The sequence below is a fragment of the Oryza sativa genome, chromosome 11 (genome assembly GCF_034140825.1).
Source record: "Oryza sativa Japonica Group chromosome 11, ASM3414082v1".
In the NCBI taxonomy this organism is placed as follows: domain Eukaryota; kingdom Viridiplantae; phylum Streptophyta; class Magnoliopsida; order Poales; family Poaceae; genus Oryza; species Oryza sativa.
Genome location: NC_089045.1, coordinates 937,751 through 958,460, shown reverse-complemented (window position 1 = coordinate 958,460; position 20,710 = coordinate 937,751). Strand labels below are relative to the sequence as shown.

General features: G+C 38.3%; 3 protein-coding genes, 1 long non-coding RNA gene and 1 other non-coding gene across 5 annotated transcripts; 2 read left to right on the top strand and 3 right to left on the bottom strand.

Moving 5' to 3' along the window:
- Nucleotides 1-624: 624 nt before the first annotated feature.
- On the bottom strand, nt 625-2,308 carry LOC107277224 (uncharacterized). The gene is made up of 4 exons (XR_010737810.1): nt 2,176-2,308; nt 1,377-2,076; nt 1,020-1,118; nt 625-937 (listed from the first exon to the last, which is right to left on the bottom strand). It is a non-coding gene; the product is annotated as an uncharacterized protein (transcript).
- A 466-nt stretch (nt 2,309-2,774) lies between these two features.
- Nucleotides 2,775-5,280, top strand: LOC4349631 (protein LURP-one-related 8-like). The gene is made up of 2 exons (XM_015759796.3): nt 2,775-3,243; nt 4,646-5,280. The coding sequence occupies exons 1-2, from the start codon at nt 2,974-2,976 to the stop codon at nt 5,174-5,176; spliced, it is 801 nt and encodes a 266-aa protein (XP_015615282.1). The 5' UTR covers nt 2,775-2,973; the 3' UTR covers nt 5,177-5,280.
- On the bottom strand, nt 4,436-5,265 carry LOC136354072 (uncharacterized). The gene is made up of 2 exons (XR_010737811.1): nt 5,144-5,265; nt 4,436-5,064 (listed from the first exon to the last, which is right to left on the bottom strand). It is a non-coding gene; the product is annotated as an uncharacterized lncRNA (long non-coding RNA).
- A 1,700-nt stretch (nt 5,281-6,980) lies between the features above and the next one.
- On the bottom strand, nt 6,981-9,167 carry LOC4349630 (bifunctional bis(5'-adenosyl)-triphosphatase/adenylylsulfatase FHIT). The gene is made up of 4 exons (XM_066305705.1): nt 8,865-9,167; nt 7,723-7,870; nt 7,335-7,433; nt 6,981-7,243 (listed from the first exon to the last, which is right to left on the bottom strand). The coding sequence occupies exons 1-4, from the start codon at nt 9,137-9,139 to the stop codon at nt 7,127-7,129; spliced, it is 639 nt and encodes a 212-aa protein (XP_066161802.1). The 5' UTR covers nt 9,140-9,167; the 3' UTR covers nt 6,981-7,126.
- An 8,370-nt stretch (nt 9,168-17,537) lies between these two features.
- Nucleotides 17,538-18,686, top strand: LOC4349629 (protein LURP-one-related 8). Its single transcript, XM_015760294.3, has one exon. The coding sequence runs from the start codon at nt 17,662-17,664 to the stop codon at nt 18,325-18,327; it is 666 nt and encodes a 221-aa protein (XP_015615780.1). The 5' UTR covers nt 17,538-17,661; the 3' UTR covers nt 18,328-18,686.
- The last annotated feature ends 2,024 nt before the right edge of the window (nt 18,687-20,710 follow it).

Genomic DNA, 20,710 nt, shown 5'->3' with positions numbered 1-20,710 from the left:
ATCCAGCCTCTAATTGGTAGAATGAAAGAGGAACCCAGTAGATATATTGCTGAATACGGGGAGACTGAAACTAGTGCAGCACACCAATACAACCGAATATTGTAGAATTATGTCAAAATTCTAGTGTAATTCCTTATATTTGTGGGCAATGTCACAGGTGGGCTGCCAACATGTATGAATTACAAAAGAGTTATTCTATACTTAAGGACTCTGTTTCTTAATTTACATATAAAGTAGAATGAAATGTCACTGTTTAAGGGTTCCTTTGGAAGACAGAAACTATTCAGGAACTTTACATAAAGCAATTCATTTCCCGCATGGATCAGGAAATAAAGTCCCATGTTGCAGTGATCATCTCAACAAAAAAATTCCATAATACCTCGTATTATACCCCCCAAAAGCTACATAAACAGTACTGACACAGCTTTTACTCATATGCATTATATTCTGACATGATATATTTCAGATTTCAAAAGAATGCCCTTCGAATAGGGCTGGTGTGATCCGTACTACTTGGTTTATCATTTACAGAAGAAGTGTTCTCTGTACCTAATACATTGAGCATATACAAAGGAATAAACATATTATCTGGCAGTAAAATATGTACACAATGCAAAATAAATGAGATGAAAAATAAGGAGTTCAATATTACTAAGTAACGGCTACACATATATTACAACAGAATATCAGGTAGTATGCACAATACGATTAGTATAATCATCTGATATAAAAACACAACAAATTAGTGTAATATGTAAAATGCAGCTGTGAAGCTGAATGCTAGAGGAATAGTGAAATCCACACAAAGTTAAGTAGTATACATAGACATTTTCTAGGAGAAAAGAGCACGATATTCTTTGGCTTCTTGGGCCATTTCTTCCATCGTTCTATCTTTTCTTTCAATATCTAGGTCCAATGTCTCATTTTTTGCATTCATCTGTTATGAACAGAGAGATTATTCAGATTTATTTGATGGAGTATCAGATGAAGTGAGAGTTGTTCCAAGCAGCATCACTAACCATGCCTTTATTGTTATCATTGTTCTCAAAATCTTCCTTCCTTCGGGGAACGATGTGAACGTGAACATGTGGAACTGTTTGGCCAGAGTGAGGTCCGTCCTGATAAGTAGCAATATTTATTCAACTTCATGCCCGGCGAAAAATTTATTCAACTTCATATCATACACAATAGAAGATAAAGTTAGTTTTCATTAGTTTTTACAACTTTTCATTAAAAAATGTTACGAACATACTAAATTGTGATCTGAAACCACAATTTTGTGAGCAACATCATACTTGTCATGCTCACACGAATTTAGTTATAACATTTCTTAAATTCAAAGTGAAAGACCTCACAGGTTACAAGATAAATCGAACCTGAATTGTGAATGTGAGCGAAGAAGCCCTGTGGTACTGCTCAACACGTGCACCAATTTCCTTTGCCATGATCCACAAATCACTTGTCTCATCAGGACTAAGATCAGCAAATCGTTTCACAAGACGCTTTGGGCATACAAGAACATGTATAATTTAAGTTAAGGAAAAGGAGGGGGGGGGGCGTTAAAAGTCTTAGGCTATCAAAATTGCAGTGCCACATAGTAATCCATCATAGGACAAAGGCAAAAAGAGCTGAGTTGCCAGTTGTCACCAGGGATTAACTGAAGTAATTAGCACGACCAGAAATTAACACGGTAAAGCAGGTAGTATTAATTGTCTTGAAATAGAAAGCACAAATGCACAATACCCCTTCGGAAGGCAAAAAACAAGTGAGCACTGTGATGTACTCCACTGCCATTTTTCAATGAACCGATACCGTACATTACTTATATAGTTCAGTGCAGAGTCTTTCTTTCTTTCTTTCTTTCTTTCCTTTTTTACTTTTGAAACAGAGGCACATTTCATTGATGAATAGCAAGAGAAGTTTTTTCTCTTTTATAATAATAATAATAATAATAAGGTATGAGAAGTTGAGAGCAGATATTACCGCAATGTGAAGTAGATACTAGAAGGCACTAAATGAGAGAGAAGAGTAAAGCAGCTGTGCAAACACATAATTGGCAGACATAAAGGATATGACCTGCAGGGGCAAGATTGGAATAGCATGATGAACAAACAAAGAGGGAGAGAGCAATCAGGAATGATAGATTTGTTCTGAGGAGAGGAAATAGCTAGGTACCTGGGCGGGTGTGTCGGATGTTGACGATGGCGAAGGAGAGGGGCGAGGTGCGGAACACCTGCCGCTCGTCTATCTCGTGCGGACCAAACCTGTACTTGCTTCCCGCGACCGTATCCATCTTCTATCTCTTCCTGGACGGCGACGGCGATGGAGATGGAAAAGAGGAAGAAGCAGTTGAGTTGCGTTGGGTCAAATGGTCAATGGTTGTGGGACTGTGGGGCCGGGTCAAGTCAAGTCAATGATCTTGATGGGCTCTCCCTCCCACAGTAGAAGCAAAGAAAGCCCATCAGAAATACTACTACTATTCAAATCAGGCCCATTAATTTTGTCACTTTCTCTATCTGATTTCCACTCTGAATTGACCTGGTCACCCTGCGATCTTCTGCTTTGTGAATAATAAGTAGGGCGATGCATGCATGCCAGCTCCCTCACGCTAAGCCAAATCCCAATCCAACGTGCCCTGCACTGTTTGTCTACACCTTCACTTCTATTCGTTCCTAGCTAGTAGCAAATTAAGCTGCATGTCCTTTTCGCCGGCCCATTTCAGCTGCTCTCACTCTCTTGCATTAATAATTAACCCAATCTGCAGACTGCAGTGCAGGCAAAGCTAGGCAACCACGTACGTCCATACGTTGCATCGCCCATCGATCGACCGATTAGCTATCTAATTGGCCCAACTAAATCTTGCTTTGCTAGCTTGTGCTTCCCCTAGCTAACATAAGCTATAGCCTATAGCTTCCTCCCTCCCTCTCAAACTTAGTTAATTACTTCCACCAGCCTCATCAAGCTATAGCTAGCATGAGAAGGATACAGATACACCCCTCTCATGGCGGTGGCGGCGGCACCGGCGGCCGTGCACGTCGTCAGGCGGCAGATCAGCCGGTGGTGTACACGGTGTGGAAGAGGTCCAGCATAGGCTTCCAGGGCACCGATGGCTTCTCCGTCTACGACTCCGCCGGCAAGCTCGCCTTCCGCGTCGACAACTACTCCCGCCGCCGCAAAGCTTTCGCCGGCGACCTGCTGCTCATGGATGGCCACGGCACGCCTCTTCTCTCCCTCAGGCCGCAGGTCGATCACCTTCTCATTCACTTCATTACTTCTTCTCTAGCTCCACTCGTTTATTGCTTTAGCAGCGACCTGTTTACTGATCGATCAGTTTAGTTTGCTAGTTTGGAATCATGTATATATCTTAAGATAGGTTGGGACCTGGGATTAGCGTCTTTAATTCTCTTTCATGCATTTCTCACTTTAATTCTTTCCTACCATAATATATAGACGATGGCCGTGTGCTTACTGCTTCTGCTTTGCTTTCAGTCCAAAAATTTAGGGTACTTAGATAAAGAAATTTCAGGGTACAAGCTAGCTAGCTGCAATATTTATATAATCTATCAAACTACAATATCCATATATACATGCGCATCAAGTTTGCATCTCAACTTAAAGATTCAGTCTTATTATTTGTTGCTTTGATCAAAGCTTTGCTGCTATATTAATCATGCAGCCAAACATGCGTTACCTATTCGAGGTTGGAATCCAACCGTTGGATATACATATGCTTAATCTCCAATGTATAAAATTATAGCTTTGCTTCCTTGTTTCCGTTCTCTGATGATTTGATTAAAAAAAAATCCAATTGTTTGAGTCCTGAAAGTCTCAAACGACAAATTTTACTGTATTCATCTCATATGCGGTCCTAATTAACTCTTAAAAAATCTTTTATGATCAGATATTGACCAGTCAAACCAAAGAAAGAAAATCTATATACTAGTATGTTCCATGCGTCATTCTCTATAATAATTGAAAGATTGTACAGTATTGATAAAAATATTTAATTAATTTAGTCTATCGAGTAGGCCGACATGTCCAAGCAAAATGCAACCAAATCCAAAAACAAGCAAACAAAATGCTTTTATCATAATAACATATTATATATTGTTCTTCAACCTTTATGTGCTTCACATTAGATCTCTCCATTTGCAACTTGCAATTTTCAGTTAAGTGACAAAGAAGTAATAAAAGAAACGATCTGCATGATTCGTTGTCAACTTTTCTTTAGCCGCTATTTTTGAACTAAGCAATGTAAAAACAGATAATCAGCGTAAATTAAAAAGTAATCTTCATCGCTCTAATGTGAAAGATATTGTACTATTGATAAAAATATTTAATTAATTTAGTCTATCGAGTAGGACATGTCCAAGCAAAATGCAACCAAATCCTGAAACAAGCAAACAAAATGCTTCTATCATAATAACATATTATATATTGTTTTTCAACCTTTATGTGCTTCACATTAGATCTCTCCATTTGCAACTTGCAATTTTCAGTTAAGTGACAAAGAAGTAATAAAAGAAACATGATCTGCATGATTCGTTGTCAACTTTTCTTCAGCCGCTATTTTTGAAACTAAGCAATGTAAAAACAGATAATCAGAGTAAATTAAAAAGTAATCTTCATTGCTCTAATGTGACAGATTCTCAGCCTGCACAATCGATGGAACTGTTACAGAGCACAAGAGGAAGAAGGCTTGGACAGCACGAGCTCTCCTTCAGTGTCACAGCAGCAAGTCTTCTCCATGAGGAAGAGCTCAGCTCTTCAGAGCAGCGACGAAGCAGAAGTTTTCATGTCAACAAGAACAAGTGGTGACAGCCAATTACCTGATGCTTCTCCCAGCCCCAGCTTCAGAATCGACGGCTGCTTCTCCATGAGGAGCTGCAAGATCCGTGGCAGCAACGGCGAGGAGGCAGCGCGGATCACGAGGAAGAACGCCGGCGTGATGTCCAGACCGGTCAGCCTCGGCGACGACGTGTTCACCCTCGTCGTCAGGCCAGGCGTCGATGTCGCGGTCGTCATGGCTATGGTCGTTGTCATGGACCGTATCTGCCGGAGGCCCTACACACCAATGGCGTGTTCATCATCTGGAAATTCAGTAGTTCATAGTGGAGAAATCATCAAATCCAAGGAAAAATACCATCTAAACCGCAGTAGTAGTAGTTTGCTGTAAATTTTATATATTGCAGCCGAGATGTAACTAAGGTTGTGCTAAATTTTGTGTATTTGCAACTATTTCACATGAAGAAAATTTGCGAAAAGTTCAGGCTTTATAAAGAGTACGCATAATGTGACCTCAGAGTGCACATTTCTAGCAAGAGAACGACAAGCACTTGCTATTCTGAGTGGATACCTGAGGCACTATATTTTTTGCCGAAAGAACTACTTTTGCATTTGCAGATGAGAATCTCCTGCTGATGGAGATGAAGCATGCATACTACCTATATATGCCAGCGAATATTTGCAACAACGTACTCAACACAACAATAGCCTCTACGCAGCAGAGACAACCAGTGGTTGGTATGCAAGCCAAGCAAACCAGGTCACACGACTACGACAGAAGCTTACTTGGTGTTGATTACCTAGTACACCGGCAACAATCCCAGCCAACAAGTGAGGGGCTCCAGATAGCTTACCGTTACCAAATCCTCAGGTCTGGTGCAACAGTCACATCCCACTTCAGAACACAACCAGCCAAATTGCCAATCAAATTGTTCTTTACCACTTGTCAAAGGTAGCTACAGGCGTATCAAAATTGCAACTTATGGCATATATGCATAATCAATTATTCTGTTCAGTGCATCTTATCATCTCAATGGCCCTCTTAGCAAGCATGATGCAAAGATGAAAATGACCAAAGGTGCTCAAGTCCCAGAAAAAAAAATCAGCAAAAAGAGATTAAGAGCTAACCAGTTACTTTACTTGAGCTATCTTCCAGAATGTATATGCGTAAAGCAAGCACAAGAGTTAACACTGGAGACTAATCAAAATCAGAGCCTCTTATGTTCTAATAACATTAGATTAAATGGGATTGATGGAACAGTCCCTTAACCAAAGAAAAGTTCACAGGAGACAAAAACAAGCAGCAAAAAAGGTAAAAACTACACAATGATACAAAATTAAAGTAGTATTTTCATGGTTCAATCAGATCATTAAAGTTTTCATGATCTTATCAGAAAGGTGCGTCAGAATGATATATAGTTTAGCCAGGACTACGGCCATTGGCCACAAATTGCCAGAATTATTGTATTAATGAGTCAGGTTAACTTTTCCAATGTTGGCTAGATGCATAGACTAACAGTAACAAGGTAATAAAAACAATATATCGCATCCAAGATGGTAGACTTAGGCAAGATTCTGCTAAACCACAAACTTTATGGACAGTCGGCAGAAGGAATAAAAACTTTGACTCAGCACAAAGAGCTAGATAGAAAGTTGAGTTATCCATCCTGTCTAACAAACTGTCAGCTACTATGCCATGTCGAATTTCTGGCTTTTCTCTCAACAAAACATGACAAAAACATAATTTATCACAGCAATCCGCATAAGCATGAGAGAACACACTTTCTAACTAGCATGATCAAAGGACCAAAATACTGTGTCTGAATAACTGAAGAGCAGCGGAAATCTCAAGAAAAGTCAATTTTTCAGCTGAAACTTAATGCAATGTGTTGATAGCATGGATTGCAACTCTATTTGATCCAAAACACCAAAAGAATGATCCTTCTTTCTTTTAAGTAGGCTTTCAAATAGGTACTGAAAGGTAATACAATGTATTTTGTTACTATTTGTAGATTGTGAAACCATAGTATGACCCAGCCAGCTACTGATAATATATGGCTGTGTAATTTCATATGGTACAGGGGCATCTGTCATAAAAATATAAATTTTCCAACAAACAACTACTGCCACACCGTGGCATAACTAGTTTCAAAGATAAAGATTTATAAGAAAGAACACATTTTACAACAAACAAGTATCGTACCAAATTAGATAATTTCATAATATCATTCGAAGACTTGAATTCCCATGATGGATGACAAACAGTTACAAAAATAATTTCTGGAGAAGAGTAACTGCAATTTAGAGATAGTTTACAAGAAATTTATCGCAAAAATTACATCTAAGAGAAGAGACCACGGTACTCATTGGCCTCATGAGCCATTTCTTTCATGGTTCTATCTTTTCTCTCTATGTCCAGATCAAGTTTCTCCTTCAATTCCCTCTCTTTGACATCAATCTATTAGAAAGCAACTGAGTAAGAATTTTGTGGTAAATATTGGGTTCAAGTATTGGATAAAAGGAGGTCGATTGAGGAATATGCCACAAACCGCATCATATATCTCATCATTTTTCTCAAAATCTCCTTTCTTTCTAGGGATGACATGGATGTGGACATGTGGAACAGTTTGACCAGCTTGTGGACCATCCTGTAAGCACTAGAACTAATGAGTAAATAGCTTAATATTACTATTATATTAAAAAAATAATTCAAGACAGACATGCAAAGTTATAGCTAGGGCAAATGATTAAAAAAAAGTTAAGAATACTTGTATGGGAAAATGGTTTTTTTTTATTCCACACACAATAAGATCATCATATTTAGACCCCCAATAAGCAAAACCCATATGGTACTCCTCTTGATGGTATGATTAAGCATTGAAATAATGAAAATACAAATTCCTACTAATTGCAGTGGCATAAATACATAGACCTTACCTGAATAGCAAATGTAAGTGAAGACGCTTTGTGGTACTGTTCAAGCCGTATACCAACTTCCTTTGCGGTAACCCATAAGTCACTAATCTCATTAGAACTTAGATCAGCAAATCGTTTCACTTCACGCTTGGGGCACACTAGAACATTTGTATATTGTTAAGGGAAAACAACATATAAGATATATCATATTCTCAATATACCACAGTATAAATCAAAAGAAGATGGCTAACCAATAAATTTATGTAAGATTTGCTCAACACGGCAGTACAATTGACAGTTATATCAATCTCATGGTAAAGATGACATCCTCTAAGATGATCAATCAAGTAAGATGACATGCGGCAAAATAAACACCTACATCACCTCTTCAGCCAATCCACAAAATTGACCTTAAGCCAGACTTGATATTTGTCAAGTATAGAAGGGTAAACCAACACAATCCTTTCATGAATAAATAAATTCCACAGGCCCATCTATTTACTATTACTTTGAATGCATTGATGAAACTTTACCCAAACACAAGCCAGCAAAAGCAAGCTCATTTTATCGACAATCCCAACGGAACTAGCTAGCAGTATGGCACGTTAAAGAAATCAACTGCAAATATCTCCAAAACAGCAGTTTGCAGAAAAAAAGTAGCAGTCTCTTTTGGTGCAATTGAAGGATATGACCTGCACAATAAGGAATGATATGGTTAAGAAAGAAGAGCAGAATATGAACCAACCAATATATAGCAATATAACAGGAATTAAATGCATGCAGCAACAGCAAGGTCAAAGTTGACGGAATCGCATATGGTATAACGGTGAAATGGTACTGTATTAAGGTGAATCTGTTAGGCAGAAGAAGAGATCAATTGCAGAAAAACACTATTATATGTGAACAGACTAGCTAGTATCTGCGTGTACATTGTGCTTTTCAAGAAAAAAAAACGTGCTTGTTAGCATTTGGCAGTTACAGTATGATTCGCGAACTGGTCATCAAACAAATTAGCAATGGCAAGCTACTTAACCCGTCTCTGTAATTTCCGCTACAAGTTTTGGGACTGTACTGTGGTACTGAACAAGGGGGATTGGAGGCGATTAGAGAGAGTAAATCGATCAAGTGGTAAAACTGAGCAAGGGGGAGTGAGGAGATTATTACCAGGGAGGAGTGGGCGGAGGTTGACCATGGCGTAGGACAGCGGCGTGGAGTGGAACACCTCCCTCGCGTCGATCTTGTACGGCCCGAACTTGTAAGCCGCCTCCATCTCCTGGACCGGCGGCGGCGAGGTAGAGGAGGAGATGGCTCGCGGCAGAAGCAGTGGCCGGCGCCGAAGAAGGGTAGGAGGCGGCGGCGGCGGCGGAGCGAGAGCGAGAGGGAGAAGGGAGAAGGGAGTGGGCGCGCGGCGGAGGTCGGCGGAGAGCACCGGAAGCATCAGCTGCCGTCTCGTCGGCGGACGAATCGACGGAGGAGGAAAGCAATGTAGAGTTGTTATGGGCCTAAAATTAAGGTGGGCCTGCATTTTTACGGCCCATCTGAAGCCCATATTGTTGTCTGGACCGGCCCAAAGCTGAGTGGTGCATGTAACGAATGCTGTGTTCTTCTTAATGGGTTGGAACTCATCTCCCACACAATAAAATGGAACGATTTATTAGCACATAATTAATTAAATATTAAATATTATTTAAAAAATAGATTAATGTGATTTTTTAAAGAAAATTTCCTGTTGAAAATTTATGAAAAAAATATATACAGTCTGAGAAACATGTCCGTGGAAGACGATTGGGTGTGAAGTTGGGAACACAGAGTAAAGAACATAACCTAATACTCCTACTTCAGATCGGCTCACAAAAAAAAAACTTACACCGCGATGAAAATGCAATCATGTCCGGTTGACTTACTGAAAAAGTGAAGTGGATAGGGTGATGATAGTGGATAAACTAAATAATCATTTTGACTTTTGCTCTCAACAAACTAATTAAACTAGAGTATACATATAGGGAGCATAGTGTCCACTGCCTGATCGAATAGGAGTTGTCATGCAAATCCACTTCAAAGTGAAGTGATGATCGATCATGTGCGTACTTTCTAAAGTAGTTTGTCGTTCATATGAACATGATGCATGCACCTGTGACCGAAAAGCTACCTTCACTTTGCAGGCATATATTGGCATTGTTTGGTGACTTGACATTAAACAAGTTGCTGCATGCTCATCAATCTTGACGAGATAAATCAATCTGCAATTGTGTCTGTTTGTTTATCTTGATCACTTGTTCATGCTAGTGCATTCTGCGTAGGTTTTGCAATGATCGCCTGATTATTATTCTATATCTAATGTACTCTCTCTCTCTCTCTCTCTCTCTCTCTCTCTCTCTCTCTCTCTCTCTCTCTCTCTCTCACTACCTACTTGCACGGGATCAATCGCTGTTTGACTTTGATCAGATAATACTAATGAACTAGTGCAAGATAGTGTTCAGTCAACAGCAGTGGAAATATAGGACTATTTTTAAGACCTTGCATGTTCAAAGGTTTGTAATTTTCCATTAAGCTAGTGTCTGGCCTGTAATATATATGCACTTGTTAGAGCAATCTAGCTAGTGTTATCATGTCATATTCGAAAATCCTTAAATCAGGTTAGATACAACAGAAACAAAAACAAATTCAGAAAGTTGGTAGCACAATACCCACAATTATTTTTTACTACTCCACTTTGTATATGCTTGCTACATCTGTATCCCATTCCCTCCCCCCCCCCCCCCCCCCCCCCCCGGAAACAAACAGGAAGTACTAAAATATGACAGTGTGGCTTCTAGCCTAATTGCACTGTAACCGGAATGATAGGGGTGAACTGTGCAAGCACATGTAGCATATAGTAGAAATATAACCTGACAGTTGTGGAAAAGCTATTGGGACATTATATTGCAGCTTCACTACCACTACTGATCGATCATCACAACCGAAAAAGAAAAGATTTTGCTGGATATTTAACTATATACACTCAGCTAAGCTGGAGTGACCACATGGCCCAGTTTGGATGGTGTGCTTTTGATGGCGTTATTTGTTCCCTCCCAAACCTGCAAAGCTGCATGCATGCCTATTCTGTGTCTTAAGCACCTTGGACAAGCAACTAATTGAGCAGCTAGCACATGAGCAATGAGCAATTGCAACATTCCAAATAAATATCAACCATGAATCAAAGTTGTCCATATGCATGCATGACCTAGAAAATGCCAAGATCTCTGCAGGAGACAGCCCCCGTGCAGTCCAAAATCAATCTAGCTTTAAGCTACAGTTAGAGTTTGGGTTAATTTGTTCGGCAGCGAAATATCATTCGACCATGACATGCATGTGGCGAACCATGCATATGCAGTTTGCAAAAAAGATAGCTACATAGCGTGGATGGAATACTTCAAAAGCATATCAAAACGATACGATATGCATGGTGTTTCAGTACTACAATCTTTCAAGAGGAAAAACAAAGGGCTTGTTTGGTTTGGAGCCAATTTTTGCCCTACCAAAATCTGGATAGTACCAAAACATTGGCAAATTTTGGCACTACCAAATTAGATAGTATTCAATTTGAACTATGGTGGGTAAAATTTGGTAGCAAACCAAACATCCACTTGCTACTATTGAAGTTGCCAAAATTTTGGTAGGGTAGTAAATTGGTATCAAACCAAATAAGCCCAAAAACTTCATGTGGGGGCAGGGAGCTGTAGATGCGTGCCTCTTCACTTCCAGATCAGAAAGCTAATGGTATGTTAGTTTTAGGAGCTAATACACACTGCCATTACATGTGTTATGATAAGGATTTTAAGCCGTTTGCGAAGACAATTTAGGTACTGCTCCCTCTAGGTTAATACTAATACTTATTGCTTTGAGAGAAAAACACGGTCTAAAAAACAACTTCAGTCACTGTTTTTTTATTATAATACATATAGAAAAATTATTAAATATATGATTTTATTGAAGTACATTTTAAGACGAATCTATATATACCTAGTCTTCATATTTATAAGATAAATATTTTAAAAATTATTTATAGTTAAAAAAATTATAATTTGATATCAAACTCATTCAAAACAATAAATATCACTCTTTCCGTCCTAAAATATAAGTACCTAGGATCGAATATGATATTCTATAGTACTATAAATCTGTATTAGGAAATATCCTATCTAGTTTTACTCTTTTTTTTATTTTAGGACATAGGAAGTATCAACGAGAGATGTATGCTTAGCAAAGCACATGACTTGAGTGATCAGACACACATGAACGAAATTGTTAGGTAACTGTCTCCATCTTTGCCTTCAACACAGGCATGCAGCCAGTGTATAGAAGGAGAAGAACTCTGCTTTTGCCCCCCTTGCAGAGGAACAAGCTATCCAGGATATACTATTGTCGAACTCCATTCCAATGTCTACTCACTAGTATATGTTAACTGGATCATATCGAGAAGGCAATTAGTTAACATACTGCCAAGAGTTGCACATGCATACTGCATATATACACATCTTCTGGTTACTTCATGTGTCTGAGTTCTCTGAATTTGCCTAACCCATACAAATCATTGGACTCCGGTTAATTACCTCGAACTCTGTAGCCAACCCACCCCTTGCATCGATCCACGACTGGTATTTATATGATTTAATGTCTAAACATACAAAATGTGTAGTATATATGTTGCATCGATCAAACATGTAATGCATATATATGCCCATAGCAACAGCGACAGATGCTAGCTGACCATAGTATATCTCACACGAACAAATTAGTATGGTATATACGGACAAACATAACCGATTAACGCTAGTGGAAATATAGGCACCAGCAGTTTATAAACAAGAATAAATAATTGTACGCGTTATTTTACCATCTATATTCTCAGGAATAGATTAATAGTATATATAGAATAGTTCTCATTTGCCCACCACACTACTGCAAGTGACTCTGACTACACGATATGTCAATTGTCAATATTCTTCCAAATGCATCCAATAATCTTTAGAGGTTTTCTTTCATCCTTGAGAGGTATATACTCTCATTGTCTGAGAGCTAAAAAATTAAACCATTAAAAAGCAAGTTTATGATTGGCAATACCAAGAATTTTCTTTTATCGTCACCTCATATTGTTCGTTCGGAGGTCAGAGGTGTATAGCTCCAAGGTGAAGGTATATAGCTGTCTTAATTAACACAAATATCTATACACCTAAAAAATGCAAGAAGTTATCAATATATGTTTCCTGATCCTATTTAAACCTGTAAGATTATTTTTTTACTTATTTTTAGAGGTATATTTTAAGTATGAGTATGAGGAGTATAGTTATAAATTAACCTCAAAACTTTGAGGAGAGAAAACCTAAAATTATCAATTACGCGATATATATGGATTTAATTATTTGTAGATGGAGTCATGGAGTATGTTGGTGTTTAATTGAGTTTTAATTATTACAAACTTGAAAAATAGACTAATCTGATATTTTAGAACAACTTTTATATAGAAATTTTTCACACAAAACGTACTGTTTAGTAGTTTGAAAAACGTGCCATGAAAATTCAAAATTACATCCACTGAGTGGAAACTAACAGGACCTATACAGTGCAAAGCAAGTAGGCTATGTTCGATTTAGTTGTTAGAGCAATTATAGCCCTATGGGCTATGGCTTACCGGAGAAGACATGCACTCCATTACTGCATAATTAATATATATAGACATTTAAAATATATTCTTTTAAAAAAATAAGAATAATATGGTAGTCAAGCGAAAAGAACATATATGGCTGGTTGGCTGGCTGGCTAGCTTATTAACCATACGTACTTGTTTCGTGGACAGTATCCATAAGGCTCACATGGTTATTTAAGATGTAGAAATATTCTGATCTAGTAGCTACTTGTGTGAACTATTCAATTGTTCCAAAGTATAGGATGTCCCCGGCCGGCATATCTCCCTGAATCATCTCATCTGAATCAAATTGAATTATTTTGCCAGCATATGCCGGACCAGCTGCTAGCTGATCATGAAGCATTTGTTCTAGATGCACCATGCATCTTCCAAGATTTATTTGTGCGCATCTTAACCAAAGAATTAGGATGAATGTCATTTGTTGCAAGGACTTGGATACATCCGAAACAATAGATACACTTTTTCTCCACCTATAAATCTTGCCGAGCTAACCATATTTTGTAAAAAAAAAAACTGTTAATCACTTGGGAATATCTGTTTTTAGTTTCCAGTACTCTAGCTTCATCCATATCAATTTTCATGTGAAAATACTACCTCACACGTGTGATTTAAGAGAAGAAATCACGTTAATGTCTAATTAACCTTCAGATCGATCCGTTTCAAGATTCGTGCTTCACAACCTTAATTTTGCAGCTCCAGCGAACTCTAATGAGCTAATTGGAGGTGTTCCCTTGCTTAGATAAATATCCTGGATAATTGCAGCTCATCACTAGTGTGGGACAGTTTGGGCCCGCTGACGGGGAGGAAGCTCTTGTGTCTTTTGAGTGTGGTGACGGACTGACGGATCCGGCAGCGGGAAAAGCCGGAGTCGAAGGAGGATGGAGATACGATCAATGAAGTCCGAGAAGGCGAGAATACAGAAGATGAGGGTTAGGAGAGAGAATGGAAGGTGAAGGCGGATTTAATTTGTGGCTCCATGAGGATGGTTGCATGGGAAGATGGAGAAGATGGCAGAGGGGTGACTTATTTTTTTTTAAGAAGGGAGAGGGATTACGCAATGTATAGATGGTTCTATTTTTTTATCCATGTTTTACTGTACATATATACATACAAGTCTTATCATACGTCTACATCACATTAATAAAACTTGGGTATAGAGCATAGATCAGTATATTTATTGAAAGAAAAACATTCGAAAATACAACTATGTAATCAGTGCTACTAAAATTTGTCTAGATGGGTTTAAATATAAACGTATCCTATACATACAAGTCGTCATATGTACATATCATGCATACCAATTAACAAATATCATAAAAAATTATACATGCATGTAATTTCACTATAATTTATAGTATTACATCTACGTGTAAATTCCCATCTTTAAATTCATCGTACATAGAGAACAACAAAATAAACAAAACCGACATATTTATAGTCTTAAAAATATCATAATTTTTAATTATGGCTAAAATATAATGAATTTAAGATTAAGACTTTAGATGTAACACTATTTAAGTATTTCTTCTTTATTTTTTCACATTTGTTAGTTAGTTTACACGTGAAACTAATATACACATGATGTGTTTCCGGTTTAAATATGGTTATTTGTACAAATCAAGGTAGATCTTAATCGGCAACGAGAATGAAGATTAGAAGGTCTAAATATAAATTAGTACAAATTATGTGCTTAGCGAATAGCAATTAATTAAGAGAAATCAACATGTTATCAGAATATAGCAATATATTTGTAAAGGCTTAAAATATTATATTTAACTAGCATGGTGGCCCGCGCAGATTGCGCGGCTAGCAGCATTATATTTTCTCTCATATAATAGTATATATGTTTTCTCATTATATTATTCAAATATATTAAAATGACAACATAATTTTAAATTTTGCAATAACTTTACAAAACTACTAATGTGTAATATTCATATTGTATTTTATATACATGTTAGTTATTAATTATTTTTAATATCAAATTTTAGTTATTTGTAAATTATATATTTCCTATATGGACTCTAGACTCATCTTTTAATATTTCTTTTTTTAATTTCGAATTTTCTATAAATTGTATTTCTATATAGACTCTATGCTCTTCTTCCAATACTATTTGTTTTTATTTCTGAATTTTTATTATTTCTAATTTTATTTCTATGTGGACACTAAACTCATCTTTCAATATTCTTTAATTTTTAATTTCGAATTTCAGTTACTTCTAAATTGTATTTCTGTATTGACTTTAAACTCTTATTCCCATATTTTTCTTAATTTCGAATTTTAGTTATTTGTAAATTGTATTTTTATACGAACTCTAAACTCTACTTTTAATTTTATTATGTTTATTCTATATTTTAGTTAGTTTTAAATTCCTATATGGACTCTATACTCTACTTCTAATATTCCTTATTTTTTAATTCCGAATTTCTATTTTTTTTCTTAATTGTATTTCTATATGGACTCTATACTCTACTTTTAATATTATTTATTTTTTAATTCCGAATTTCTTTTTTTCTTAATTGTATTTCTATATGGACTCTATACTCTGCTTCAAATATTCCTTATTTTTAATTTCGATTTTCAGTTATTTTCTAATTGTATTTCTATATGGACTCTATACTCTACTTCTAATATTCCTTATTTTTAATTCCGAATTTCAGTTATTTCCTAATTATATTTCTATATGGCCTCTATACTCTACTTTTAATATTCATTATTTTTAATTCCGAATTTCAGTTATTTCCTAATTGTATTTCTATATGGACTCTAGTCTCCTCTTCTAATATTCCTTATTTTTTAATTCCGAATTTCAACTATTTCTAAATTGTATTTCTATATAGACTCTAGTCTCCTCTTCTAATATTTCTTATTTTTTAATTCCGAATTTCAGCTATTTTAAATTGTATTTCTATATGGACTCTGTCTTTTTCTTTTTCTCCGATTAATGTGAGAATTTCTAGACCATGAGAGCGAACGTGGAGGCTTCTTTTTCTATTTCTTTAATTATATAATAGATTAGAGATGTCGAATTGAGTACGTAGTATGTGCGAGATGTAGTTTGACAAGCCGGTGCTTTGGTATTTTTGGCAGTAGGCCATTCAATTATTATAGCTTTACATGCTCTTTAACACTTTAGAAGACTGTGGGGGAATAACTTTGAGTTGATTGTAGAAGTAAAAGTGGATTAAGTCGGTGTGTGGCTAAGTCTTATCTAGGCATGCAAAGAATATGTTCGTCCACCGCCGCCTATGACGCATATATCCATCCTGATCTTGCCGCTGCCCCATGCGTCCAACCGAGAAAACCGGCTCCTTAAACCTTAAACAAAAGATTAAAAACCGGTAGAGATATGCAAATAAAATCATCAATCAGAGAAAAAAATTTGTGCTAGTCAAGTGTGGTGATGAGGTTAGTTTATCGTGACCGCAAGACTTCTGTCGTGACTTTGATACATTTTGATCTTGTTTCTAAGAGATAGAATATACGTGTAAAACTGCTAAAAAATTAGTGTACGTTTTCGGGTAAAAACTTTTAAATATAAATATAATATACTGTAATGTAATTATAATATAACTACATTGTAATCTCTAATGAATAAAATTATATATTTTTCAGTACTTACATACAAACAAGTTACTCCGTATATTATAAGTTAATTACATACTATAGAATTATCATTCCGATCCCTAATTACCACGCTCCATTCGGATCCTACGTGCCGCTCGCGCGTTGCATGCCACATGGAAACAACAGTTTATATATAAACTTTAAAAAATATGTTTTTATTTGATATTATTAAAAATAGATTATTACAAATTTTAAAAATAGATTAATTGATATTTTAAATTAACTTTATATACAAGCTTTTACAAGAAACAAAAATCAAAGCTAAAATCTGCATCTGATGTACACGCAGATGAAGATGCGCCGGCACCCAATCCCACCACAGCGAATTAAGCGGATCCAAAGCTAATAATACTCGATCCGCTGTTAGTGTTAGCCGCGGGCGCAGCATTTGTCTGCATCGTTCGATCGGTTTCGGCTTCATTCATTCATGTGCTCCCCCCTCCCCGCCCACGCACTAGCGGCTGCCGTCCACGCACAAACCACGTAAGCACGCACCACCTCGCGCGGTATAAATTCCCCGCGCCCTCCACTCATTCCATTCCCCAACCCCAACCATTCCTATTTCTAAACAACACACCTCCTCTGCACTTGCTCCTTCTCTTCTTCTGTCCATCGAATCGACAAGAAGAAATTTACAAGCAAGAATGGCCGCCAAGGTGCATCCTAACGTCGCCGCCGCGCCACAGCCACCCTGCATTAGCAGCATCGTCTCCCAACAACAAGAAGAAGAGGAGCCCCCGGTGGTGCTCACGGTGTGGCGCAAGTCTCTCCTCTTCAACTGCCACGGCTTCACCGTCTTCGACGCCAAGGGCAACCTCGCCTTCCGCCTCGACTGCTACGACTCCACCAGCTCAAGGCGCGCCGACCTCGTCCTCATGGACGCCGCCGGCAAGCCGCTCCTCACCATCCGCCGCAAGAGGATGAGCCTCTCCGACAGCTGGATCATCTACGACGGCGACGGCGCCGCCACCTCCACCGCCACGCCGCTCCTCTCCGTGCGCCGCCGCCGCGTCGGCCTCCGCGCCTCCAAGTCCAAGGCCATCGCGCACGTCACGCCGCTCTCCTCCTCCCTGCCGCTCCCGGAGGCCTACGTGGTGGAGGGCTCGTACGGGCGCCGGAGCTGCGCGGTGCGCGACGCGCGCGGGGACGCCGTGGCGGAGGTGAGGCGGAAGGAGTCGGTCGGGGACGACGTGTTCCGCCTCGTGGCGCAGCCCCGCCTGGGCGCGCCGCTCGCCATGGCCATCGTCATCGCCATCGACGAGATGTTCCGCGGCGGCAGCTCGCTGCTACGGAGGACTTGCTCCGCCTAGACCACATCTCTTCCTTTCCTTGCTTGCTGGGATAAGAAGCTCGGGGTCCCACCTGTCAGCGACTCAGCAGCAGAGTCTACCTAGATGCAAAGCACTAAACACCCAGGCAAACAACAGAGGAATTTACATCTATATCTTGTTTAGTTGTAGCTAGCTACTGGTTGGTTAAGAATCATCCATGTTAATAGGAAAATTAAGCAGGATTAATACAGGCTTGTGAAAGTAAAGCACAAGTAGGACAGTACATATATACAGCTACAGGGGAGTTCATTTTTTTCTTCCCCGGATGTAATATTACAAAGATTATTGTTTATTATTAGATGGAGAAATGGAACTGCTTCTCCTTTTCCTTCCTACTACCTCCGTTTTTTTAATAGATGACGCCGTTGACTTTTTCTCACATGTTTGACCGTTCGTTTTATTAAAAAAAATTATGTAATTATAATTTATTTTATTATGAGTTGTTTTATAATTTATAGTATTTTAAGTGTGATTTATATCTTATACATTTGCATAAAATTTTTGAATAAGATGAATGGTCAAATATGTGAGAAAAAATTAACGGCGTCATCTATTAAGAAACGGAGAGAGTATTTTTTTATAGACGGCTAGCCCATACAGCAGCATGTTCAGTTTGTGAGTACTTGACCGTCTATCCGAGCGACTTGAGACCATTTCTGTGTTAGGCCGAGTTTAGTTACAAAAGTTTTCTTTAAACTTTTAACTTCTTTATCACATCAAAATTTTTCTACACACATAAAATTTTAACTTTTTCGTCACATCGTTTCAATTTCAACCAAACTTTTAATTTTAGCATGAACTAAACACACCTGATGTGAGTAGCAAACAGATCCTATCTCCAGCAATATTTTATTTTGTTTAGAAGTGGGAATCCTTTATTATTAGGCTATTCTTCTGCTAGTATCATATTGCTATACCACGCTTTGATATGACACAGATCGATGATGGATGGAGCAGAGCTTAGCTTGGAAGTGCGTAACACTTGACAGAGATGAGTAACACACATTATAAACAACAGAACATTATTCAGCTGAACATACAAGATGTTAGCAGCTAACATGCACTTGACTTGCTACTGTTAGTCCCAGACTTGTGCCAGCTGATATTTCTTGAAATTAATCCCAGTTCGTTTGTTTCAGGTCTCATTCACTGTGCTGTACTGTAGAGCCACTCGATCTGCCTTGTTCATCTCGCGGTGGAGCTAGTACTACCAACCGATCTAGAGTATCTATCACGTTTTAATCACCATTCATTCTTGTTTGAGACGATGAAAGAGAGAAAAGGCAGTAGATGCCTCAAGGACGACTGATCGAGGACATCCTTGTCGATGCTCTGTCCCAACTAGAGTAGCTTATAGCTCGATGAACAGAGACACATGCATCTTTCTTCCGGCCGTGTGGTGTGATCCTTAATTTGTTTGCGCTAGAAATTCATCACTTCCGCGTAATACAGTAGTACTACAGTATGAGAGCTAGATGGAAAATTAGACGAAATAATTTTGTCTATAGACTGTGCATGCAGCTGAGAAAATCAAACTCAACATCGTCATCATCTCATCGTACAGAGAGAAAAACAAACGCATGCAGTGTCCCCGCCCCCTTGCAAAACACAAAACACATGGACATGATGCAGACTACCGAGCTATCCCTGAATATATCAGTCTTCATGTGTAACTTTTGCTGACTGCAGACCGAGGGTGCTTAATTTCTTCAAAGTATTAAATGGTAATTTCATGTGTAACTTTTTCTGGATATGTGCACTTATTTTATTCAAGGGAAAGGGAAGGAACTCAGCCATTCAATATAATTACAGGAGGTGAAAAGAGCTTAGAGCACTAGAGGAAAACAAATTATTACAAGCTGAACAGCCAAGAAGCTGATCGAGCAGCTAGCCCAACTAATTTGACGAGTGGTCCAAAGTGATTACTCTGGGGCTGGGGCTAGTCGTGCTTCTCCTCTCGTTTGGAACAACTCCTTTGCCAAATTTGCTACTACATCTTCAACCGTACCGTAGACACTGTTGAAGATCCTGCCATTTATTTGCAACCAAATGCTCCAGATCGTTTCTTGTGCACTTTTTCAGACGATAAACAGATAACTCTGCACTTTTTCAGCGCTTTCTACATGACGATGAACAGAGGATCGTGCACTTTTTCAGCGTTCGACTACTTGGTTTAGTACTCGATCCATTCGTTTGATACATATACGTATGTTGACTTGATTGGCGATACTGATATGGACTACTAATTCACGGGTCAGACTTCAGAGGGAGTGCCATTCCAAGTTTCCAACAAGCCAACAATTACCTACATAAACAGAGGCAAGAAATGACGGTTTTGAGAGATGGTAGCACGGCTTTTTCG